Source organism: Carya illinoinensis, chromosome 15 (genome assembly GCF_018687715.1).
Source record: "Carya illinoinensis cultivar Pawnee chromosome 15, C.illinoinensisPawnee_v1, whole genome shotgun sequence".
NCBI lineage: Eukaryota > Viridiplantae > Streptophyta > Magnoliopsida > Fagales > Juglandaceae > Carya > Carya illinoinensis.
Genome location: NC_056766.1, coordinates 7888781 through 7915966, shown reverse-complemented (window position 1 = coordinate 7915966; position 27186 = coordinate 7888781). Strand labels below are relative to the sequence as shown.

At 38.5% G+C, this 27186-nt stretch overlaps 2 protein-coding genes and 1 pseudogene across 2 annotated transcripts; all 3 read left to right on the top strand.

The window, feature by feature from the left end:
- The first annotated feature begins 8912 nt into the window (after positions 1–8912).
- Positions 8913–27186, top strand: part of LOC122297610 — a 74655-nt pseudogene continuing 56381 nt past the window's right edge.
- LOC122296613 (secreted RxLR effector protein 161-like) lies at positions 16608–17114 on the top strand. The gene has a single exon (XM_043106413.1). It carries the CDS (start codon positions 16608–16610, stop codon positions 17112–17114), a length of 507 nt encoding a protein of 168 aa, XP_042962347.1.
- LOC122297609 (cytochrome P450 81Q32-like) lies at positions 19868–22687 on the top strand. Its single transcript, XM_043107718.1, has 2 exons — positions 19868–20863; positions 21773–22687. Exons 1-2 carry the CDS (start codon positions 19949–19951, stop codon positions 22397–22399), a joined length of 1542 nt encoding a protein of 513 aa, XP_042963652.1. The 5' UTR covers positions 19868–19948; the 3' UTR covers positions 22400–22687.

Genomic DNA, 27186 nt, shown 5'->3' with positions numbered 1-27186 from the left:
GTCACACTATGGGTAACGACCATGCATGTGACTTTATAACGAGTGATGCCTAGTTCTACGGCCAGCGCATACGTAGCTAAGCATCCTCTAGTCTCTGCTAGCAGAGGGGTCATAGAGTCAGTACGAGAGCATTATTATCATGTCCGCTCTCGTTGTCACCCAACGACAACTTAGGAGATGTCACTCAGTATATTGCACTCCCAAGTGACCAGAAGAGTTCCACGGAGTTAATACCCCATCTCAGCTTGGGCTCATGATATACAAACACCCAAAAATCTATTTACACATGGAAACCTAGTTTTCAATATTTAACACATGCACATATATGCCATTATGTGAAAAAATCCAATTTTCCTTTTTACAAACATGATCATGCATGCTCCATGCAATGCACACATCAAGATATAAATATCCAACAAATCTCAACATGAACAAGCATACAAACAAATAACTCAGTCCTCTAATCCATCTGACCCTGAGCTCCTCGGACTCAGTCTGCCATAACCAACAAAATACAATTTATTGTTAAAGTTAAAATATATTTAAATTAAAATGAAGTTTGAAAAATAATTACAATGCTATATAATATTGTTTGAACGATCAATGGGCTGTAAAAGGTGGCGAAAAAGCAATGCAACAGTGTAAAATACACTGTGGCCATGGGTTATAAAATACTCACTTTTGAATGATGATAAACGAAGACTTGGGATTGATAGAGAATGGCTTAGAGGTGTTTATGAAACTAATGGAAGTAGTGGTTGACCGTGAGTGGCGGAGAAAACGACAGTGGAAGTGAAAAAAAGGCCAAAACAGAGTTGAGCTCGTGGTGGTTGCTCCGGCTACTGATCGTAGCTGGAAATGGGCGAGTTAGATCGGCAAGAGATCAATGATGAACTAGTGAAGAAGTGTTGGCCATTGGCTGCACGACGACAGCACGGAGATGATTTTGGGCTATGGCTTGGTGGGGCATGTGTGGTTTAACGGTGGCTCGGTTGGGGCTAAAATTTGGTTGGGAGGTGAGTTGGAAGGTGGGGAAGAGGGTGGTGGGGGCGGTGCAGTGCACGTCGGTATGGTAGTGGCACTGGGGGCAGACGAATGAAACGAGTGGGAGGGAAGAGAGAGAGGGTGTCGCACGGGGAGAGAGGGACCGGGGGAGAAAATGGGGAGAAAGAAAAGAAAAAGGAAAAGAAAGAGTAAGAAGAGAAAAAAATAATTAGAGAAAAAGAAAAGATGAGGAAAAAAAATGAGATCCAATCCTCACATCTAAGGTCTAGAAACTGATCAAACGAAAACAATTTTAAAAGCTATAAACTGAATAAAATAATTTAAACACATTACCTTGCTAAAATATAATAAATAACTAGTAAAAACTAATAACAAAATTTTAAATCCAAAAATAAACTAAATTAAATTAAAGAACAATTTAAACACAAAATAATAATTAATAATAAGAAAGCACCTTAAAATAAATTTCACAACTAAATAAATCCAATTAAAATTCGATAAATTTAAAATAAAAGAACCAATATTTTCATTAAATTAAAATATATTTTCAATAAAAATATATGTAAAAGGGGATAACATAGAAATACTTAAACATGTTTTTTTCTTTTTTATTCGCCAAGGGTGAGTGAAGGCACTCGGCTTTTGTGTTTAGCCGGAAGATGAGCTTGACCACACTTAGTAGATGGAGAGGGAAACGCTTAAACAAGTTGTTTCCTCCTTTGTTTGCCAAGGGCGAATAGAGACACTCAGCTTTTGTGGTTAAGCAGGAGATGGACTCGACCACGCTTAGTGGGTGAGGAGGGAAACACTTAAACAAGTTGTTTCCTCCTTTGTTCACCAAGGGAAAGTTGAGGCATTTGACTATGGTGTTTAGGCATGTAACAACCGCTCCATAGAGATGAAATGAGCTACTACATTTTCTCCTACTTTCTTTTTATACGGAAATAATATATTAACAATTTACAAAGGAGCTTTCTCTTTCTTTTCTTCTTTTATAACTTCAAAACTCAAAATAAGATGTTTGTCAAAATATAAGACTGTCCCATTAGTTACATATTAAAAATCATAACTATCTTCATATTATGAACATCTACCGTGCACAAAATGTTTGCTTTCCCAAAATACAGTCTAAATAGTTTCACAAAACTTTCAAAAAAACTAAAACTTCATTAACAAGACCCAACCCAAGACTACTAAATTTCCGTCTCTCCTCCCTGAGTAGTGTCTTCTTTTATAGCTTCATCTCTATCATTACCTATACATTTAAAACATTAAACATAAAAGTGAGTCTAATAATCAGTAAGCAATATACCATACAGTTAAAATATCATACATCAATTATTCATTTCTTTTGAAAATTTATATAAGTTTAAAACATTTCAATTAAATATTCTGAATCAATTTTCACTTTTCTCTTACTAAACTATTACACCCTATATGTTAGGATTCGTGGTCTTTTGGACCCAATCGGCAAGTAGTCGAGGGTTGGGAATCATTCAATCAGGATGGGGCCACTAGGTGCACCACCAATGGAGCCAATCCAGCATTGCAATCTGCCCCTCTCATTAGTACCATCATCGTATTTTCATACATAAAACATTAATTTCCTCTTTCTTTCCTTTTTCCTCTCATAACATTTTCATCATCTTTCTCAGTCCAAACCAGTATGCATTTTCTTTCATAAAAGAATGTATTTCATGCTATAACTTTATATTAAGAAAATCACTAGTTTTTAAGAAAGCAAGTACATGATAAATTGCATGCTTTCAACCTTGAATGTGAATGCTTTACACCATACTTATACACATAGGTATAACCAATAGGATGCTTAACATGGGCTACCAAGAAAGTTGATATATTATATACATTTATTTTTCATTACAAAGAAGCATTTGAAGAAAACAAGCACATGTAGTAGAAGAAAATATTGTGTAAAAAGCATGATCATAGCTACTTACCTTCAAGCTCAACTTTTATTTCCTTTCGCACTTCAATAAATCCTATTCAATGAAATGAAATGAACATATCAATATCCACTTCACATTAAGCTTTGCTAACCATACTCTTAGCTAGTTGTTTACTTTAAATCCAAGAACGAAGTAAAACATTTTCCTTAACTTCCTGTTCATTTAGAAAAAGTCAACTACAAGACACAATCTCTATCCTTTCAACTTCTAACCATATCAAACAAGGTCAACAAGAAACCAATTCAATAAAACTTTATTCTCTCCTTCTCACCATCCATTTCTTTAAGGTATAAAAATTTCAAGTTATACTTCTCTACTTAGCACTAACTCAAGCCATTTAAATTCCTCATTTTAAGCTTGCTTATGAAATTCATAAACATGTTTAATAACTTGCTTGCTGACCAAGAAGGGTCCAATTAGTTTTCTACATGAAAGATAGGTGAAAATCATGGAATTAGGATGTATAGATGATAGGAATTTGCTTGGAAATTGAAGAGATCAAGGAAGTACTAAAATCTGGAAAATTTCGCCAAAATGGATATTTGTCGACTTTTGGTAACCTTGTTGGAACCAAAATGTGTGAACTAAAGCTTACTTGATGGTAGATTTTTCCCCTTGTTTTTTAGTAGTTTATCATAAAAATAAGTAACTTTAGTTGAGTGAAAATGAAATAGAAAATAGAGATGAAAATGGTCTTGTTTGAACCCAAAACATAATGCATAGCAGAAAATTTCTGCACTAACTTTTACAGACAGCAACTTTGTTTTCTTCACCATCGACTGGTTTTGGTTGAGAAAAATTTATATTTCTTGATGTCGGTGCGGTTTCAAAACCGAAACTGCATCGATACCTTCAGTTTTTAGCCCCACTTCTAGGGTCCTATCTAGGGATGAGATTAAAATGAGCCAAATTATTAAGAGACAAAATAATAATATTAATAGTGGGACAATCGGTAACAATATATATATATATATATATATATATATATATATATTTATATGTATATATATCTTCTTCTTCTTTTCATACTAAGTCTCATTTAAACATGAAAAATATATTTTTTGAGTTTTTAAAATAATTTTCAAAGTGACATAAAATTATTTTATGAATCAAAGAAGGGATTTAAAGAAGAAACAAAATCACAATAATGAAGACTCCTAAATTAAAATAAATGGAGAAGGAATTTGATTTAATTAAATTATTGACATAGGTTTTTTTTTTTTTTTCTATATTCAGTTATTACAAGGCAGAAGATGGGCTCAACCGTACTTGTGGGGGAAGAGGTAAACACTTAAACAATTTGCTTTCTCCATTGTTCGTCAGGAGCAAGTGGAGACACTTGACTTTCATGGTTAGGTGGGAAATGGACTCAACTGCGCTTAATAGGTAAGGAGGTAAACACTTAAACAAGTTGTTTCATTCTTTGTTTGTCAGTGGCGAGTGCTTTCCATCCTTTGCTATAGTGACCCTTGCTTCCTTTGAGGCTAGGTCCCCCACATTGAAGGATCTGGGCCTAACCTTTTGTGAAGTATTAGTCTGCCTTTCTTTTGTAAGCCGCTGCCCTAACCTTAACTTCCTCTCTCCTTTCTTATATGAAGTTGAGGTTCTCTTCCATTCCTCTGACGTTTGACTCTTTTTCAAAGTGACGGATTATGTGGTTTGACATTTCTACCTCGATCTACTGGTATAATTATTTTGCTTCCATAGATGAGGGCAAAAGGCATCTCCCCTGTCTGGGTGTTGGAGATTGGCTTGTAAGCCTATAGTATCCTAGGGTAATCCTCAGCCTAGGCTCCCTCTTTGTCTTCAAACTTTTTCTTTAGAATGTTCATTATTGTCATTTTAGTTGGCTCAACCTGTCTGTGGGCCTAAGGGTGTCCAAGGGAAGAGTATTTGGTGTTATTCTCAAGTTCGGCGCACCAACTCCAATAGTGGTTAGAATGGAAATATTTACCATTATCCAAAATGATGCTTCGTGGTATCCCGAATTGGCATATGATAGCCCTCCATAGGAATCTAGTGACATTTTTCATCATGATGGTTACTAGGGCTTCAACTTCTACCCACTTTGTGAAGTAATTCACGGTGAGGATTATGAATCTTGCTCCTCCCTTGTCCAGGGGCATGGGACCAACTAGGTTGTCACCCCATTGGGGGAACGGCCATGGCAATATAATTGATGTTTAGTTCTTCAGGTAGATAGATTGGTTCTGGCTTGTGTCGTTGGCACTGAGAACATTTGCAAGCTCTTTGGCATCCTTGAGGGCGCTTGGCCAATAAAATCCTACTCTCATAACTTTAACGACTAGAGCTCTTCCTCCTAAGTGATTCCCGCAAACCCTTTCGTACACTTCTGTGAGGACGTACTAATCCTCTTCCCTTGAGATGCATCTTAGAAAGGGTGTGGAGAAATCCCGTTTGTATAACATGCCTTTTATCAGGGCAAAACAGGCATCTTTGTTCCTCACTTTCCTCGCTTACCTTTATCACCTAGAAGTTCCCCAGTAGATAGGAACTTGGCTATGTCATGCGCCCATTTCAAGGTTCCTATTTTTATCTTGAAGATATCAAGTCTGACGGCTAGGGTTCCTATCGTTCGAATGGTCACCTTCCACGGTAGGCCTATCTCATCCATACCTGATGTAGCCCTTGCTAGTTTGTCGGCCTTCCAATTGTCAATATAGCTAATTTGGACATTACTAAAGCAATTGTTCCATTGTATACCTGCTATAGGTATCTCTTAATTAAGTTTCTCACCCTTTGCCAGGTATTCTCCTGTTATTTGGTTGACTAACACTTGAGAGTCTGCCTTCATGTCGATTTCTTTAGCCCCTAGAGCCTCCTCTACAGCGAGTCCTGTCAATACTGCTTCATGTTCCATCTCGTTAGTGGTGGTCTTGAATTCAAGCCTTATCGCATAATACATTTCCTTGATGTTCTCTACCACTATGTATATGTCTACTTTCACTAGAACGGTAGGACAAGCCACCAACATAAACTTGCTAGAGTTTCCCGGTAGGGGATCTTTGTATTTCTTCAGGGAAGTTAGTGAATTTGGCCATGAAGTCAACTAGTACCTAACCCTTTATCACCATCTAAGAAAGGTAGTCGATTTCAAATTCGCTCAGCTCGATTGACCAATTTACTAAATGGCATGAGGTGTCACCTCTGTTAAAACTCTTATGGGATGCACTTGGAAATATGGTCTTAGCTGGCAAGCAACTACTACTAATGCAAATGCTATCACTTCTATTATTGCATATTTGGTCTTGTCACCTCTTAGAGCACGACTCATGTAGTAACCCAGATTTTGCGCCTTTTATTCCTCCCAAACTAGGGCAGTGGACATGGCTGCTAGAGTAACAGACATATACAAAATCAGGACCTTCCCTTGATTGGTTTGGCTCACGAGATGGGGGACGTTATAAATATTCTTTGAGTTAGGCAAACACCTTCTTGCACTCATTATCCTAGTCACATGCCTTTTGCATGACTCAAAAGAATGGTAGGCACCTATTTGTGGATCTGGACACGAACCTATTGAGTGCCGCTATTCTCCTTGTTAACTTCTGTGCCTCATTCGTGTTCTTTGGTGGCTTCATATCGACGATCACCTAGATTTTCTTAGGGCTGGCCTCGATCCCTCTTTCGGACACTATGAAACCTAGGAACTTGCCCGACTGTAATCTGAAGGCACACTTTGTCGGGTTGAGTTTTATTTTGTATCATCTTAGTACAATGAAAGCTTCAGGAAAATCTGCCATGTGCTGTCCTAGTTCCTTACTCTTGACAAGCAAGTCATCAACTTAAACTTCCATATTCCTCAAGATATGCTCTTTAAACATTCGATTTACCAGCTTTTGGTATGCCATTCTGACACTTTTCAAACTAAAAGGCATTACTTGGTAGCAGTATAATCCTCGGTCAGTTATGAAAACCTTTATTTCTTGGTCCACTTGGCTTATCCAGATCTGTTATACACATAGTAGGCATCCATGGAGCTTAGCATCCAGTGCCCCACTGTGGAATCCATAATTATGCCAATTCATGATAGGGGAAAGCTATCTTTAGGCAAGATTTATTCAAGTTGACACATCCTCCACTTTCCATTGATCTTTACAAGAACCACGTTTGAAAGCCACTTTGGATAGTTGGTCTCCTTGATGAACCCTGCAACCAAGAGGCAATTGACATCTTCCGCAATTACCACATATTTCTCGGTACTAAAACTTCTCCTCTTTTACTTGACCTTCCTTGCTTTCGGGTTTAGGCACATGCAATGTTTGATCACCTCTGTTTTAGTCCCTGGCATGTCCTTATGGCTCAAGGCAAGGACATCCATGTGTTCGTTGAGCAGCTACTTAACCTGTTACCTAACTTCGGGCTCTACCTTGGATCTGATCCTTACCATGGCTTCTGGGTGAGCTTGATTTAGGGCGATCTGCTCAAGGAGTTCATCAACCTCACCTTGTTTTAGGTTTTGTTTGTCCCAGGTGTTGAATTCACGTTCAATGAGCTCAGGAGGTGGGGTTGGTGACTATTCATCCAGCATTGGTAATTCAACTACTCTCACGTCTATTTCTCAATCTCTGAGTTCTTGAACACAGCATTCTTTGGCAAGCACCTACTTGCCGTGCACCTCTCCAACACCCGTCCCCGTAGGGATCTTCATTTCTAAATGGTACATAGAGGTGATGGCTTTAAGGGCATTTAGGGTTCGTTGCCCAATGATGGTGTTGTAAGACACACGAGTCTTGAACACATGAAATCAATCATCCTGGTGGCCATGTGTGAGCCAAGTTTTGCAAATACTGGCAGGGCAATGCACCTAATTGGTTGTGCCACTTTTCTTGAAAATCCTTTTAATCGAATGGGTGATTGGCGTAGTCTGTTTTGGTCAATTCTCATTTTTATGAAAGCGTCCCAAAAAAAGATGTTAATTAGTTGAACTACTGTTATTGACTAGTATCCTCTTACTAGTGTAATTTGCTACCAACATTGTTATTATTAATGCATCATAGTGTGGATAAATTACTCCTTCACAATTGCCTTCACAAGATATTGTGGTCGTTTGCTATGACTTTGGTTGCTTAGTTGGTCTTTCGATGCTAAAGATTTCTTCATATCTAGCTTTGCAGGCATAAACCTTTCTTCCAAAGAGGTCGAGCCGCCTCCAGGGATAGTGTAGATATTTTTACTTTGCATTTCATATTAAGACGTCTAATATTATATAACAAAAAATTTTGAGATCCATATTAATAAATTTATTATTTCACATAAACTTAGTTTTAATTTTAAATTTGGAGAGGCCACAATCTTGAAAATAGATAATATATAGAAATTAGACAAAATTTTGGGACTTTAAGGAAAAAAATCTAAGGGAGACATCTCTAGGTATATTGAAATTTTTAAAATTTTAGAAAACATATAAAAATAAATCTATGGGGTATTTTTTGTTTTCAAAAAGTTTTGTTTATTTTTTGGGGTTGTTGTTGGGGGGGGGGGGGGGGGGGGAGCTATGTTAAAAAGAAAACAAAGGGGAAAACCGAAACCTAAGTCAGGGGGTGTTGCAGTTTTTTGTTTTTTTCTTTTTAACGAGTTTAGATAGTGGATTCATCTTTGTGGAATCCACTTAAGAGGAGTTTAAATATGTTTGGATGTCTTATATTAATTAACACTTAAAATGACTCTATAACAACATTACACTTGTTCAACATTAACCCGACTACATGAACATGCAAGAAAATGACTAAAATGGACACAATAATGGCATTAATTTATTTTAAAAAAATTATTAATAAAATTAGAGTACCATCCTCTTTTATAAAAAAACAAAAATACAATTAACTATAATTTTAAGTTTCACAAAAACTATCTTGAGCGTTATAATAATAAAAACCCAAAACTGATAGCAAAGAAAAAGTAGAATATAAGAAGGAAGTTACTAATTTTCCTATATATTATCTTTATTCCTCCCCACACAAACACATAATAACCTTCATAGGATCCACCAACCCAATCTATATCCTTCATCACTACCATGTTCTTCCAAATTCTTCTCTTCGTAGCCTTCTATGTCATAGCCAAGCACTTGCTTTCCAAGACCCAAAATCTCCCACCAAGCCCTTTCCCCACCCTCCCCATTGTTGGCCATCTCTACCTCCTAAAGAAACCCCTCCACCGCACTCTAACCAGGTTATCAAACCGGTACGGTCCCATAATTTATCTCAGCTTTGGCTCTCGACCAGTGCTTGTCGTCTCTTCCCCGTGCGCGGCCGAGGAATGCCTCGCCACCAAAGACATCATCTTTGCCAACCGCCCTCGCTGCTGGCCGGGAAACACCTCGGCTACAATTTCACCTCCCTTGCATTGGCCTCCTACGGCGATCACTGGCGAAACCTCCGCCGTATCTCGTCCCTCGAACTTCTCTCTTCCCACCGCCTCCAAACGCTCTCCCATATACGCACCGACGAGGTTCGTTCGCTCCTTCGCCGGCTCTTGCCTACTAATAATAAGAATCAAAACCAGACTGAAGTCCATGATCTGAAATCAGCCTTCGTTGAGCTTACGCTTAACGCGATGATGAGGTTGATTGCTGGGACTCGGTATTACGGGGATAGCACTGCGGAAGCAGACAAAGATCAAGTCTGCATGTTTCGGGATATTGTGTCTGAAACATTTCGGTTGGGGTCTTTGACATATGTCGGAGATTTTTTGCCCATGTTAAGGTGGTTTGGGATTACAGGGATGGAGAAGAGGTTGATTTTATTGCAGGAAAAGAGAGAAAGGTTCATGCAGAGCTTGATAGAGGATCATAAAAGAATGGGATGTGATGCAGATGCAGAAAACGATAAGAAGAAGAAGAAGACGATGATTGGAGTTCTGTTGGATCGATCTGCAAGAATCGGAACCTGAATACTACGATGACGAGATGATCAGAGGCATCTTGCCGGTAAATATTGAGATGATCTAGTTTTGCAAAGGGTCACTGAAATTTTCATGCATTAACAAGATTTTTTAATCCAAAACACTATAACTGAGGACAGATCGATAAGATTTTTTAATCCCCAACACTAATCTATTTAATTTCTACAGTAACAAATGTCACGAAAACATAAAAGATAAACATCTGACAACCTGAACCTCTGTTGCAGTAATAATGTTTTGGATTAAAAAAAGAAACCTGAACCTCTATTGGGACTTCATGTGGAAATAAAATAGGATTATCATTGTACCAGTGAGCACAATACATCAGCAAAAGCTGAAAATTTGTGGTCTAAAATGGAACAGCAGTAGCATAATTCTGTGCTAATGGAAACTCTGGTAACTCAAATAATTATGCTTGAAATATGTACATGTACAGGTCCTATTATCAGGTGGAACCGACACTTCGGCCGGCACCATGGAGTGGGCAATGTCACTTCTGCTCAACAACCCAGAACTTCTGAAGAAGGCGCAGGCAGAAATCGACAATCGGTTAGGACACGATCGCCTGCTTGATGAATCCGATTTGGCTAAGCTTCCATATCTTCGTTGCATTATAAACGAAACACTGTGCATGTATCCAGCAGCACCATTACTTGTGCCGCACGAGTCATCGGAGGATTGCCAGGTGGGTGGTTTCCACGTCCCTCGTGGCACTACACTACTAGTGAATTTGTGGGGCATGCAATATGACCCGTCAATTTGGGAGGACCCCACGAATTTCAAGCCGGAGAGGTTTGAAGGTTTTGAAGGGATGAAAGATCATGAGTTTAAGTTTAGATTCATGCCTTTTGGATCAGGGAGGAGGAGCTGTCCCGGAGAAGGTTTGGCAATGAGGGTGGTTGGCTCTGCTGTGGGTTCACTGATAAAGTGCTTCGAGTGGCAGAGGATTGGTGACGAAATGGTAGACATGGATGAAGTGGTTCGGCTGACCATGAGCAAGGCTCGACCATTGCATGCTATTTGTCGACCAGGTCCAGCCATGGTCAACCTTCTTTCTCAACTTTGAACCTATATATATTATATATATATATATATAGAGAGAGAGAGAGAGAGAGAGAGAGAGAGAGAGAGAGAGGGTAGCCCTAAATAAATGTGCATTGCCCTTGCGGTATATGTGTTGTTTAGTACTTTGAAATGCACTTCTAGCTTTTTACAAAGATCAAGTTACCTAGACAATGGAATATTGTTGGACTCGGTCCTCCTAATGGGCGTAATCCATTTATTTTCCAAAAACATCTCAAACCAAAGAAAGGTGCTGCAAAAATAGAGGCATTTGAACACTACGATCTGTGGATTTCCCCACATGCAGGCAAAAATAATCTTAGTAAGATCTGTTTCATGGAGTTTCATTGTTTTTAACACGTAAAGTAATACTAAGGGAGCATATTTTTTAGATGAGCCAGAACGAAATAGGACTGGGTTTGATTGTGAAAATAAAATCTTGAAATTGGTTGGAGTGACTTCAAGTCCAAAACACGAGCTTATTAAAACGTTTTGGCAATGGCATATAAACTTTCTCGACGCTTGAAAACTGCATCAGGAAACACTATTTTATTAGTATGTTATGCGTAGAGAACATTTAGGTAAATGCTATATTTTTATTCTCCATTGCCATTCATTAACCTCTTAACTGTTACAGAACAGTTGGAAGTATATGATGGAAAAACACCTGAGTGATAGCGAAACGATAACTTTGTTTATGTGTATTTGAACTGGAACTAAATCCCAATGAACAACCAAAATTTCTTATTAACTCATTTGTCCTAAAAGCACATTCCCTGAGGTTCCATATCTCATCAAAGAAACCGCATCTCAAACTCAGTATCAAAGTGGAAACATCAGCTACAGAGGACCCGGAAAGTCTCTGTTCTCCCTTTGCTCATTCCATCTGTCGATCTATTATGCATAAAGCACACAACACTTTTCATAAGCCATACAAAGCCAAGTTACCCCACGAAACAAGAAATGAGATCAAATTATACCCAAAAGTAGAATTTACAATCTATCAAGCACCATGATATATCAGCCAACCAATGTATCAGATAACTATTGCTAGTTTGTAATTGGTAGCTGCAAACTCTAAAAAGAAAGCAATGACTTAGTGTGCTAACTAGTGAGCATGTCTATTTTCACGGGTGTAACCAAGCATACTTCAATGATGATTTACAATGGGGGTAGAGCCAAGCATACGTCAATGATGATTTACAATGGCCAAACTGAACCTAGTTCTACACATCCTGGCTGCCCACAAACCCAACTTCCTCCCTTCAAAAGGAGGTAGAGCCAAGCATACGTAAATGATGATTTAAAATGGCCAAACTGAACCTAGTTCTACACATGCTGGCTGCCCACAAACCAAAACCTTCAGTTGGTGGTCAGCCGAGTAGATCAGTGTGCAAGAGATGGATAGTCTGAGTCTGAGTGGTGTACCCCTTGAAACTGAGCCCCAAACGAATATATATAGTTTTGCAGAAATATGGGTAAACACCCAACTTTGGTTGTTTTGTTCAGGCGAAGAAATTCTGGCCCAAACCTGAATACCCCTAGTAATTTGTGATGAAGTATAACTAGATACTAGTCACTTTTATCAGCAGCAACTTTTTCCAACCATTTCAAGTCAGAAGCAGTATACTCATTCTTGAAGCGTTAGCTTTTCATCAGTGCGTGGTGTCAGCCATACAAAGTCCAGCTTGTCAAAAGCCAAGCTTTCAGGCAAGAGGTGTTTAGTTCATACCAATCTAGGGGTATCCCTTGCTCTCCCAGGCCTGCACCCCCAATTTGTATCATTAGTGGAAGATTAGAAGTGGCTTATTAAATTTTTGGCATGATAACTGGATGGGTGATAGATCCCTTGCATCTTTGGGATTTTTTGTCTCTACACCAAAGCTTCGAATAAACGATCTATATACTACTGTTGGCAGAGTGATAAGCTTGAAGCCTACAGAATCCTATGTTGATGCAACAAATTCTTAGATTCAATATCAAACTAAGAATTGGTGATGATGGTCAATTTTGGAAGCATAAAAATGACGGAAAATTTACTGCGAAGTTAGCTTGGGATATTTTTAGAGTTCAGCATCCTCAGTTTTCTGCATCAAAGTGTATTTGGAGTAAAATTCGTCCACCAAAGATATCTTGTGGAATAATGGGTAGCTTTGGACTTCAGTATATAAAAAAATGTGGCATAAGCTTGGCTTAGTCTATTGTTATTGTAGTCAAACTCTGTTATCATGCATCTTGGGACAGCATGACTATTAATTCTCTATAATTTTCAATGTTGTTTATATAATGTACTTCTCCATCTGTAATCGGCAGAACATCAATATCAATCAACAAGTATTTTGGTTGAATTTCTCCTCTATTTTTTCATCTTTTTACCACATCTCTGTACCAAAAATACCAACAATTGGTATCAGCCCAAGGTTACAATCTCTTTGGGATATGATGGCTGCGCCTGGTTCATCTGCAACTCTTCCCATTTTTTCTGGTGAAAACTATGACTATTGGGGCATAAAAATAAAAACCCTTTTCTTATCTCTTGATCTGTGGGATGTTGTTGAAAATGGAGTCTCTTCAACTGTTGAAGGCATGTCTAAAGGAGCTTTTGATCCTACCTGAGTCAAGTCTGATAAGCAAAGGGATGCAAAAGCCTTGTTTATTCTGCAGTAGGCTGTGAGTGAGTCCATCTTTCCAAGGTTGATGAGGGCTTCTACTTTCCAGCAAGCTGGGGAGATCCTCTAGCAAGAATTTCAAGGTAATACCAAAGTTAAAACTATCAAAGTTCAAGGGCTAAGAAGGGAACTTGAAAATCTCAAAATGAAAGAATCAGAGAATATCAAGGACTATTTCTCTAGAGTCATTGAAGTAGTGAATCAAATGAGGGCTTATGATGAAAATATTTCAGATGAAAGAATTGTTCAGAAAATCCTCATAAGCTTGACTGAAAAATATGACCATGTGGTGGCTGCCATTGAAGAAGCTAAAGATCTCTCTTCACTTTCTGTCACTGAGTTAATGGGATCACTTTATGCTCATGAACAACGGATTGGCAGAAGGAATGAGGTGTCTTTGGAAAATGCATTTCAATCCAAAGTTAGCCTAAAGAATCAAAAGCAAAAGGACTTCAAGAAAAAGTTCAAGGGCATAGTAAAAGGAGGAGAAAATTCTCAAAAGAAGAAGGGAGAATTTTCACCTTATGGTGTTTGCAAGAAGACTAATCATTTGGAGAAAGATTGTTACCACTAATGCAATCACAATGCTCAAATTGCAAGAAGTTTGGGCATGAGGAGAAAGATTGTCGGTTCAAGAACAAAAATCAGCAAGCAAATTTTACCGAGGACAAGGAAGAGCAGTTGTTATATGCTTGTCATGTTGCAGCCGAGCAAAGAAGAGAGTGGTTTCTAGACAACGGGTGCAGCAACCATATGACACCAGATGAGAGTTTATTTTCTCAAATCAATAAATCTGTATGTGTTAAAGTGAAGCATGGAAATGGAGACTTGGTGGAGGCAAGTGGCAAAGGTACGACTGCCATGGAAACCAATAGAGGGACTAGATTCATAAAAGATGTTCTTCATGTTCTTAGTCTTGATCAAAGTTTGCTAAGTGTTGGGCAAATGATGCAAAATGGCTACTCACTTCACTTTGAGGGAGAGCTATGTGTTATTCTTGATTTGAAGAAAAACAACCATGTGCTGGCAGAAGTTAAAATGGGAAATGGGAGAAATTTTCCCATTACTTGGCAGTTCCCAAAAGCAATGATGGCCAAATCTGATGAAACAACTCTTTGGCATCAAAGGTTTGGTCATTACAACTTAAATGCCTTAAGGATGTTAAATAAGAAGAACATGATAAGAGATAAGCCTTTGTTGGACCAAAACATGCCTACTTGTGAAGGGTGTATGATGGGAAAGCAACATAGGCAGCCATTTCTATCAGGAGAAGCTTGGAGAGCAAAATCAGTACTTGAGCTAGTGCATACTGATCTGTGTGGTCCCATGAGGACACTTTCTCAAAGCCAAAATAGGTATTTTATGCTCTTTATTGATGATTTTTCAAGAATGACTTGGGTCTACTTTCTCAAACAAAAATCAGAGGCTTTTAGTGTTTCAAAAACTTCAAAATGCTGGTTGAAAATCAAAGTGGTTGGAAGATGAAGATCTTGAGAAGTGATAGAGGGGGTGAATTCAACTCAAGTAAGTTTGTTGAATTTTGCCAAGAAGAAGGATTGGAACACCAATTGACAGTAGCCTACACTCCACAACAAAATGGAGTCTTAGAAAGGAAGAATAGGACTGTTATGGAGATGGCTAGGTCCTTGCTAATGGCAAAGGGCATTCCAAAAAAGTTCTGGGCAGAAGCTATTAATACAGCAGTATATGTGCTAAATAGATGCCCCACAAAGGCAGTGAAAGATATGACTCCAATTGAAGCATGGAGTGGACACAAGCCAACTGTTAATCACTTCAAAATATTTGGATGTTTGTGTTACATTCATGTTCCTGAACAAAAGAGGCACAAACTAGAAGAAAATTCAGAGAAAGGGATTTTTCTTGGGTATAGCTCTCAATCTAAGGGATACCGGATCTTCAATCTCAAAACTCAGCAGCTGGTCACAAGTAGAGATGTTCAGTTTGATGAGCATTCAACCTGTAAATGGGAAGAAGAGCATGAACTAGATCTGACTCTTCATGTTCTAGTTATCGAGCAAGTTTAAGGGAGGCTAGAAACATCAGCTCCAAATGATCAACCTTCATCACCATTCTCGGTTTCAGGAAGTGATGGCAACTCTAGAAGTTTAGCACTTTTATCACCCGAGACTCCTCCAAGAAGATTCAGGGCATTGAATGAGATCGATGAATCTTGCAACTTCACTTCCATAGAGCCTGAAAATTATGCAGCAGTCTCTAAAGAACAAGTTTGGGTGGATGCAATGAAGGAGGAGATTAAAATGATTGAGAAAAACAATACATGGGAGCTGGTTGCATATCCTGGCAGCAAGGATGTTATCGGAGTTAAGTGGGTATACAAAACAAAGTTCAACCCACATGATTCTTTAAATAAGTGTAAAGCAAGACTGGTTGCAAAGGGCTATTCACAACAGGCTGGATAGATTTCAATGAAACCTATGCACCGGTAGCTAGGTTGGACAGCATTAGAACAGTAGTTGCACTTACAGCTCAAAGAAGTTGGAAGATCTCACAACTTGATGTAAAATTAGTTTTTCTCAATTGAAAACTTGAGGAGGAAGTGTATGTTCAACAACCTAAAGGCTTTATAAAGGAAGAAGGGAAAGTATTTAAGTTAAAAAAAGCTCTTTATGGGCTTAAGCAAGCATCCCAAGCTTGGTGCAGGAAAATAGATGGCTATTTTTGTGATCATGGCTTCAAAAGAAGTGTTAGTGAACCTACACTTTATGTCCAGCTCAAAGGTGAAAGTTTGCTCATTGTCTCACTTTATTTTGATGATTTAATTATAACGGGAAATAATTCAGTTATGATTGAATCATTCAAACAAGAGATGATGAAAACATTTAAAATGAGTGACATGGGACTAATGCACTATTTCCTTAGAATGGAAGTATATCAAGAATGAGACATTTTCATTTCACAAAGGAAATATGCTCTTGATTTGCTCAACAAGTTCAATATGGCTGAATGCAAATCAGTAGCCACTCCTTTGATAGCAAATGAGAAATTGAAGAAGGAAGATGGTGCAAAAGAAGCTGATGCAGCAGCATATAGGAGCTTAATTGGAAGTTTACTCTACTTGGCTGCCACTCGGCCTGACATCATGTATGCAACCAGCCTCCTTTCAAGATTCATGCAATGTCCTAGTCAAATCCATTTTGGAGCTACTAAAAGAGTGTTGAGATACATTCAAGGCACAAAGGATTTTGGCATTTGGTATAAACCAAGTTCTCATTCAACTTTGACTGGTTTTACTGATAGTGATTGGGCTGGTTCTATGGATGATATAAGAAGCACATCCGAGTATTGTTTTAATCTTGGAATTGGTGTGTTTCCATGGGAATCAAAGAAGCAAGGATCTGTAGCACAATCCACAGCTGAAGCAAAGTATGTGGCTACTGCTGGAGCTACAAATCAAGCTATTTGGCTGAGTAAGATTCTTGAAGATATGGGTGCAAAAAAGTAGCTACCAATTGTGATAACAAATCAGCAATAGCTATGGCAAAGAATCTTGTCTTTCATAGAAGAACTAAACATATTGCAATCAAGTATTATTATTTGAGGGAAGTAGAGGCAAAAGGAGATGTGAAGCTAGAGTTTTGCAGGTCCGAAGAACAAGTTGCTGATATTTTCACAAAGGCACTTCCAAGAGACAAATTCCAGATGTTGAGGCTCAAACTTGGAGTGTTAGAAAAATGCATCAAAGAGGAGTATTGAAACTAACGTCTGTTTATGATGCAATTTTTTCAATAAAGTCTATTTTTAGTCTATTGTTATTATAGTCAAACTCTGCTGTTGTGCATCTTGGGACAACATGACTATTAGTTCTCTGTAATTTTCAATGTTGTTTATATAATGTACTTCTCCATCTGTAATCGGCAGAACATCAATATCAATCAACAAGTATTTTGGTTGAAGTTCTCCTCTATTTTTTCACCTTTTTACCACATCTCTGTACCAAAAATACCAACAGTTGTGGCTATAAAGCTATTGAGTCTAATTTACATGTTTTAAATGATTGTTCCCTTGCTCTATTTGTATGGTCTCATTTCTTCCAGACTTTTGACATCTCAGCCTTTTTAGCCTTGGGATTGAAAGATAAGTTGCTCACTTGATGGTCGGTTTTTCATGGTTCAAATCAGCGTAATTTACTAGCTCAATTAATTCCTCTTTTGATACTCTAAGAATTGTGGTTAGCTAGAAATTTAGCCAAGTATGAAGGTGAGATAAATTATGCCTCATGCATTATTGAAAAAGTTGTGAAATGGTTGCAAGAACTTAATCTGATGTTAAAAACATTAAAGGGCATATTCAGATATGGTGCAATCTCTGCATTAAATATTTTGAGAATCCCTTTATAGAAGACTAGAACACAAATCTCAGATTGGTTTGTTGGTTAGATCCTCATACTGGTAGAATAAAACTCAATATTGATGGACCCGCACAGGGCAACAAGATTTGATGGTTGTGGTGGGATCCTTCATGATCACTATGGTCATTTCATACATGGCTTTTCCATTTATTTGGGGGTTGGTACAAATACTTTTGCAGAACTTTCTGTAGTTAAAGCTGGCTCTCTTTATGCTACCAGCTGTGTTTTTATGACCTCATTATTAAATCAGATTCTTTGTTGATAGTTAACTAGTATAAAAGTAAGAAGAGCCCTCCTTGCAGGTATGTGGATCTTTGGGAAGATATACTTGACTTTAACAAATTTCTAAGTTTTGATGTTCAGTATATATAAAGAAAAGGCAATAGAATGGAAAATGGTTTAACTAAGCTTGGAGCAAGGTATTACTTCGTCTTTCTTTTTTTTCACCTCACCACTACCTTGACAACTGTATGGAATCTTTTTTACCAAAAACTCTTGTTGTAGTCGGATGGGGGAAGCGCCGCACAACCAGTGTCCACATGGAAACGATTAGTTTCATTCATTTTAAACAAAATGGTGCATTCGTCAACCTCTGGGTTTTCTTTCTCCCTCGTTACATTTTTCCTTTCTCCTCCCCCCCGAGCTTCCTTCCTCATCGCATGGCTCAAAAGCACTTACACGAGCTACTGGAAGAAGACCGAAAACCATTCCTTCTCAACAACGAGATTGCTAATAGACGCTAACAGGTCAAAGGGCCCTCACCCAAGACCTAGTTACAGCTGTTAAGAAACGAAAATCAATCTACAAAACGCCGAGCTTTCCTTGAATCTTTTGCAACAACGCTTGCTTTCTCTCCTTCCACAACTTACCAAACCTCAGGAAATCTCCACTCTTCGATTTTTCATCTTCGACCAAGAGCCCTTGCAGAAGCCCAAGTGCCATTTTTATGTGTGCATGTGAGAGAAAATGACAAGTTGACTAGGAGATAATGGCATGGGAAGCACAGGGGACGAGCAGAGCAGTGCTAGTAGAGACCAACAATATACTCATAGAATTTGTGGTCAAGTTATACTAACATCTGGGTCGTTCGTTTCTTTTAACTTTATCTACTAGTAGCTGAGTTTTTGTTTGTGAGTGTAAAGGCTAACAAATATCGCCACTGTCTTCCGTTTATGGTAATGGTGGGTTGGGTTTTTTGGGTTTGGTTTTCTGATTTCGAGCTTTTTGTTTGAATAAGGGAAGCTTTAAGAAATAAGTTCATTTGAGAATGGCTTGTGTTCATATTGGTTATGGTCTTTACATCGATGGATACTGGTTGAGCAAAGAAGGTAAAAGCCCAAGTGTTTTCTTTTGTTCTTAATAATTAAATCGGATGACGTGATATTGTGCCACATTAGCCGATTGCAGCAAGATTATGTTGGCCAACTGTCCGTAGAAGAACTCCTTTGTTACTGATAAATCTGGTTTGCCAAGCTGCTTTAGGTGGAAATAGAAGTTTTACTTTTGGTATTATATGATCTGTTTTTTTGTAAATAGTTATTGCTTAAATATTGTAAAGTTTAGTATAGGACTTTTTTGAAATATTGATTAGGGACTTTTGTAACCCCATATTTAATAATATTTTAATAATATTATAATAATATTTTATTTAACTTTCACGTTAATTCATTTTATTTTAACCCAATATCAAAACAGCACTTTTCTCGCTGCTTGTTTTGATTTAAGTAATGTAAGCATAACTCCATACTCCTATCCGTTGACTTGGCATTGAAAAATTTATACAGGGAAGGTGTTAACTGAGGGCATCTAAAGCTTTAATAAAATTATGAAGTCAAGATATAGATATCTTACCTATTTTTCTTCATTCCTCACCACACAACACGTACTAGCCTTCATATCCATCAACCCAATCTATATCCTTCATCACCATGATAATCTTCTGCCAAGTTCTTCTCCTCGTAGCCTTTTATGTCATAGCCAAGCACTTGCTTTCCAAGACCCAAAACCTCCCACCAAGCCCTTTCCCCACCCTCCCCATTGTTGGCCATCTCTACCTCCTAAAGAAACCCCTCCACCGCACTCTAACCAGGTTATCAAACCGGTACGGTCCCATAATTTATCTCAGCTTTGGCTCTCGACCAGTCCTTGTCGTCTCTTCCCCGTGCGCGGCCGAGGAATGCCTCGCCACCAAAGACATCATCTTTGCCAACCGCCCTCGCCTGCTGGCCGGGAAACACCTCGGCTACAACTTCACCTCCCTTGGATCGGCCTCCTATGGCGATCACTGGCGAAACCTCCGCCGTATCTCTTCCCTCGAACTTCTCTCTTCCCACCGCCTCCAAACGCTCTCCCATATACGCACCGATGAGGTTCGTTCGCTCCTTCGCCGGCTCTTGCCTACTAATAATAAGAATCAAAACCAGACTCAAGTCCATGATCTGAAATCAGCCTTCTTTGAGCTGACGCTTAACGTCATGATGAGGATGATTTCTGGGAAGCGGTATTACGGGGGTAGCACGGCGGAAGCAGAAGAAGATCAAGTCTGCAAGTTTCGGGATATTGTGTCTGAAACATTTCGGTTGGGATCTGTGACAAATGTCGCAGATTTTTTGCCGATGTTGAGCTGGTTTGGGATTAGTGGGATCGAGAAGAGTTTGATTGTATTGAAGGAAAAGAGAGACAGATTCATGCAGAGCTTGATAGAGGAGCATAGAAGAATGGGATGTGATGCAGATGCAGAAAAGGGTAAGAAAAAGAAGAAGACCATGATTGGAGTTCTGTTGGATCTGCAAGAATCGGAACCTGAATACTACAAGGACGAGATTATCAAAGGCATCATGCTGGTAAGTATTGAGAAGGCAATATACTTGACATTAACGGGATTTTTTAGTCCAAAACACTATGTTCGGTTTGGTTACTGAAAAATTTTGAGTTTAGAATTTAGAATCTGAATTTAAAAATATTAAATTATTTATTATATTTTATATAATAATTTAAAAAAATAATAATAATGAGATGATAATTTTAAATTTAAAACGACAATTTTATAACTACGGCAAATCTAGTCATTTAGATCACTAATTTATTTAATTTCTACAGTAACAAATGTCACGAAAACATAAAAGATAAGCATCTGACAACTGAACTTTCTTGGGACTTCAAAGGAAATAAAATAGGAGAAAATTAACAGTTCAGACAACTGGACAAACGGTTGTTTTTCACATGTTATCCCGCGATTTGAGTACTATCAATATAGAAGAAATATATGTGATCATGTATAAGTCAAGACTGTTACCATCTATAAGATGACAAAACGTAATAATACAAGTTCCATACCACAAAATATCTCGGTTTAAATGTATACATTGGTGTCTATTTTCTTTCCTGGAAGAGATATATTCATTTAGTTTTGTGTGTGTGGAACATTTGATCATTATATTCTGAAGTTTTATTATATACAAGCACAATCATGTATTAATCTGTATATAAATATTGATTTATTCATACTTAAAATTTAAATCAATATTTTTTTTAATAAAATTTACTTTTTGACCAATCACATCATATTAATGTACAGATTAGTACACAATTGTGTTTGCAACAATATTTTTCCTATATTTCGTATAAATTGATACTGTATATTTCATGAAAAGATATTTATCTACGCCGCGCAATATTATCACTAACAAAAAAGTGCCATCATCACACACATAAGCACAGAATAATTGGACTTGAAATATGTACATGTACAGGAGCTTTTGTCAGCCGGAACCGACACTTCGGCCGGCACCATGGAGTGGGCAATGTCACTTTTGCTCAACAACCCAGATGTTCTGAAGAAGGCGCAAGTAGAAATCGACAATCATGTGGGACTTGATCGCCTGCTTGATCAACCAGATTTGGCTGAGCTTCCATATCTTCATTGCATTATAAACGAAACGCTGCGCATGTATCCAGCAGGGCCATTACTTGTGCCGCACGAGTCGTCGGAGGATTGCCAAGTGGGTGGTTTCCAGGTCCCTGGTGGCACTACACTACTTGTGAATTTGTGGGGAATGCAAAATGACCCGACAATTTGGGAGGACCCCACGAATTTCAAGCCGGAGAGGTTTGAAGGTTTTGGAGGGATGAAAGATGAGTTTAAGTTTAGGTTCATGCCTTTTGGGACAGGGAGGAGGAGCTGTCCCGGAGAAGGTTTGGCCATTAGGATGGTTGGTTTTGCTTTGGGTTCACTGATACAGTGCTTCGAGTGGCAGAGGATTGATGAGGGAATGGTAGACATGAGTGAAGTGGTTGGGTTGACCTTGACCAAGGCTCGACCATTGCATGCTATTTGTCAAGCACGTCCAGCCATGGTCAACCTTCTTTCTCAACTTTGAACCAATATATAATAAATGGAAAACAATATATGCAAGACTTACTGTCCCAGTTTCATCCCGTCAAATAAGATATGAGATATTTATCATTATTGAATATTTTTTTTTGGATGATTCTTTATCATTCAATAGTGATAAATGTGTCACATCTTATTTAATAAGATACAAGTGATATGAGAGTGTGCTGTATAATATTACTCATATATATATAGCATCCTAAAGAAATATGTGTTGCCTATGCAATGTATGTGTTGTTTAGTGCTATGAAATACATTTCTTGTTTTTTATAAAGATTAGGGAATGTCTGGAGAATAACATGAGATGAAAATAGTTGATTTTTTTTTTTCCTTATGTTACTTAGTTATTCTAGATTTTCTTCCACTTGCAACCGTTTATTGACAAATATTACCATGTATGAGGCGTGCATCATTCCACTTTTGCATCTCTTCATGTAGTGCAGATTGAGGAATCTATTCATCTCTCTTGTCTTGTTTTCGTTCTCAACACGTCTCTCTTCTTAATTGGGGGATATTCAAACGATGCCTTGTCCGTTAAACCCCATTTTTCCCTCGCCATCATTTGGCATTCCATTCCTTCTCAAACACTAACTTGCTCTCTACTACTGTACTCTTCTTAATCCCTTTCTTCTTCGACCTACTTTTCTTTTCTCTCCAAGCTCTTCCCTTTCAATGGCTTTCCGCAAGGTTTCCTACTTTGGCATCCATAGTTCTCAGTCTTCCTGACTATGCGATTCATCCAATCATTTGGGGGAACTAGTTCGCACCGTTCCATTGACTTTGAAGGATACAAGTGGTCGGCTACTACATCTCGTGTTGACTTGGACTTTGTGAAAAACCGATTTGTTGCATTGGATTTGTTGGAGTCTCTCTGCGGGATGGTTGACCCTAAGGGCTTTGCCGCCCAAGTGGCTTCGTCCTCGACCATGTTCTTGATGGGGCTCCGTTTGCCATTCTATCATCCTGTCCATGATGTGCTCAACTTTTTGGAATCAACTCCCTTTTAGCTTCTTCCTAATGTCTGAAGGATCTTAATGGCATGGTGTGTAGGTGACAATAGGTTTTGGAAGCCATTTGGGAGGAATACTCTGATCTTATAGGTTGAGGAGTTCCTCTATACCCACGGTGTTAAAAATTTAGATGGAAATTGTGACGCCCCCAATTTCCATGTACAGACAAGTGGAAATTGAGGCATCAGGATGATGACAACACGGGTCACGCATCACATCACCAAGTATCAAGTGTGTGTACATGCAACACGTGTACATTAAAAGATCGTAACGGATAATAAAAGTCAGTCGACTAAATACCAGAATTTGTTTTAATACAAGTTTGCTTAAAAATAAGCGTATCAAAAATGTTACAATTAACCAACATAAATATAATACAAATAAAAACAATAAACAAAACTGGAAATAAATCACAATCCATGAGTGATCTCCAATCACTCATCCGATGGTACCCAAGACGGTACTGCAGGTAAGTAACAATCCAAACACCCACAAGATAAAAATATATATTAAAAATCAAGATGGGACTCCTTGTTAGGATGAGGAAGATATTGATGTGGTTCTTCATTATACATTTTTGGAAGCTACTCCCTTGACACTTAGTGGAGGCGTTGCCGCCTTTAGGGCCTATGGAGAGGCGGTGCTTGGGTCGGAGGGTGGTTCTTCTTTGTCATCTATTCCCTCTATTGTTTCTAGCGGCGTAACTCCAGAAATCCCTTCATCACAACCCTTTGAGGGAAGATTTTGGAGGACGTCATGTATTCATCCCTTTGTCACCCTTCAGCACCTCGTCCATGAGGGGTGATGTTTCTTCCTCTACATCTTCGAGCAATTTTTCAACTGGCGATCATCCTTTGGACTCGGTCAAGCAACTAGGGGAGAGTGCCTTTGCAGCTTCGGCCTCTTTTTGCTCAACCCTATTCTGATTCCCTCATCATTATAGGGTTTTGGCAAAATGGGTAGCCTTAGGCCTTTTTCCGAGGGAATTTTTAACTTCTCAAGGTTGCCTAGTTCCTGAGGATCTCAATCTGCGTGCCTTACACTACGAGCTAATGATCATAGGGACAAGTCTCTTCGTGCCATGACAAGTAAGCTCCAACACTTTTTGACCCCCAACAAGTTTTTATTTTGAGTATATGTTTTCAATTTTCATGCTTCCCGAATGTGATTTGGTTTGTTCTCCAAGGAGTTGACCATCTTGCAACTTGGATAGTTGATCGCAAGATCAACTTGGAAAAGGATAACTATTCAATGCATTTGTATATGGAGAGCACTCATCATGCTGTCTAGATGGCCCAAGAGGAGGGGATGAGTTGGTGTGGAACCTATCCCGGTTGGAGTTGTATTCCCATTCCCTAGAGGATCATGTCTCTTTTCTCCAGAAAATGATGAACAATTTCCAACATCATTTGGAGAAATCATAGAGGGAGGTGAAGTAATGTTATTTTGAGGCGAAGATCATGGAGGAAGAGCATGAAACACTTTGTGATCACCTTTGTCACTTGAAGGAGGCTTAGTAGCACAGTTTTGAACTTGCCACCCATGTGACTTGGTCTAAGGAGGGTCACCGAGAACTACCCATTTAATTCAACATTGCTCAAGGCAAGAAAGTTCATGTTGAGGCCTAACTTGAGATGGTGAGCTAGGATCATAAGTAGCACAACCAACATTTCATGTAGTTGAATGAGGTTTCTGAAAGTCACAAGCAGAAACTAGCTGCCTCTAAGCTAAAGGTAGTTAAGTTGGGGGTCTACAGGGAGGAACTTATCCACCTTTCCCCTTAATTGGTAGCTGCCTATAAAATTCGCAATAGGGCCTAGGACTTGGGCTTAAGCTCGACCTCACAAAGCTGAGGGATTATATGCTAGACCACCCTAGTGTTGACTTGTGGACATTGAATTTGAAGTCCATTAAGGTTGACCACGCCGCCTATCAAGTTTTTGACTCATTGGGTAAAGACACCATGTCTGGTGCCTTGAGCTTGTCGTAATCCCTTACTCTTTCCTTTCTTTCCCTATAGTTTGTAACAAGGCTTAAACAATTTTGACTAATTATGACATTTTGGATCATGTTTAATGATTGATTATTGTCAATTATTTTTCTATCTTGGTTTGTTTGTTACGCTTATGCGAAGTGTTTAAGCTTTGAGAGTGCGTGGGCTGTTGTTTTGCTTAGTTTACTCGGCCTATTGTTTGGTCAGTTTGTTTCGTACAGTGAGTGTGGCTGGACACTCAGCTTGATTAGGTGGGAGATAGGCTCAACTGTACTTAATGGTTTTCTCCTTCGTTTGCTAGGAGTAGGTGAAGACACCAACTTTAATGTTTAGGTGGAAGACAAACTCGATCGCACTTAGTGGGAGAGAAGGGAAACTATGATGCCCCCAACTCCCACGTACGGACATGCAGAAATCGAGGCGTTGGAATGATGACAACACGGGTTATGCATCTCATCGCCTAGTACCAATTGTGTGTACATGTAACACGTGTACACAAAAGTAACGCAACAGGTAATAAAAGTCTTTCAACTAAGTACCAAAATTTTGTTTAAATACAAACTAGCTTAAAACACGCATATCAAAAATATTACAATTAACTAACATAAATATAATACAAATCAAAACAATAAACAAAAGTAGGAAATATATCACAATCTACGAGTGATCCACGATCACTCATCCAACGGTACCCAAGACGGTACTGCAGATAAGTAATAATCAAAACATCCACAAAATAAAAATATATATTAAAACTCAACAATATGCATGAACAAGATGTCATATGCATGAGATCCAAAAATAATCTTTTTCAAAAATAATTATTTTCCAACTCATGCCAAAAATCACATTGGCCCAAAAACAATTTTTTTCAAACTCACGCCAAAAATCACATTTGGCCCAAAAATTTCCTTTAAAACTTTTCCTTCCATTTTTCCAGAAAATGGCCAAAAAATCCAAGTCTCAACTCAAGATCCATTTCCATTAACCGAATGCACCATGACCTCCCTAGGAGTCATCCGCATACCCTGGCTCCTTTCATCACACCATGGGTAACGATCATGCGTGTGACTTCATAACAAGCGATGTTCAGTTTCATGCTCAGCACGTACGTAGCCAAGCACCCTCTAGCCCCCCACCAGCAGAGGGGCCACAGAGTTGGTACGAGAGCGTTACCATCCCGTCTGCTCCCGTTGTCACCCAGTGACAAGTTAGGGGACGTCACTCAGTATGTTGTGCTCCCAAGTGACCAGAAGAGCTCCACTGAGATAATAAATAATCTCAGCTTAGGGTCATGATATACACCCACCCAAAAATCCATTTACATAAGAAAACCCAGTTTTCAATATTCAACACATGTACATGTATGCCATTATGTGAAAAAAATCCAATTTTCCTTTTTACAAACATGATAATGCATGCTCCATGCAATGCACATATCAAAATATAAAATATCCAACAAATCTCAACATCAACAAGCATACAAACAAAAAACTTCATCCTCTAATCCATCCAACCCCCGAACTCCTCAGACTCAGTCCGGCATAACAAACTAATCACAATTTATTGTTAAAGCTAAAATGTATTTAAATCTAAAAGGAAGTTTGGAAAATACTTACAATGCGATATAATATTTTTTGAAGGATCAATGGGCTGCAAAAGGTGACGAAAAAATAACGTAACAGTGTAAAATACAATGTGACCGTGGGTTATAAAATACCCACTTTTGAATGGAGATAAACCAAGACTTGAGATTGATATAGAATGACT

Bases quoted from the DNA above. Each gene is read 5' to 3' on its own strand.
- LOC122296613 (XM_043106413.1), top strand. From the start codon at position 16,608: ATGGCTGAATGCAAATCAGTAGCCACTCCTTTGATAGCAAATGAGAAA.
- LOC122297609 (XM_043107718.1), top strand. From the start codon at position 19,949: ATGATAATCTTCTGCCAAGTTCTTCTCCTCGTAGCCTTTTATGTCATA. The intron at 20,864-21,772 runs GTAAGTATTGAG...GTACATGTACAG, and splicing joins TTATCAAAGGCATCATGCTG to GAGCTTTTGTCAGCCGGAAC.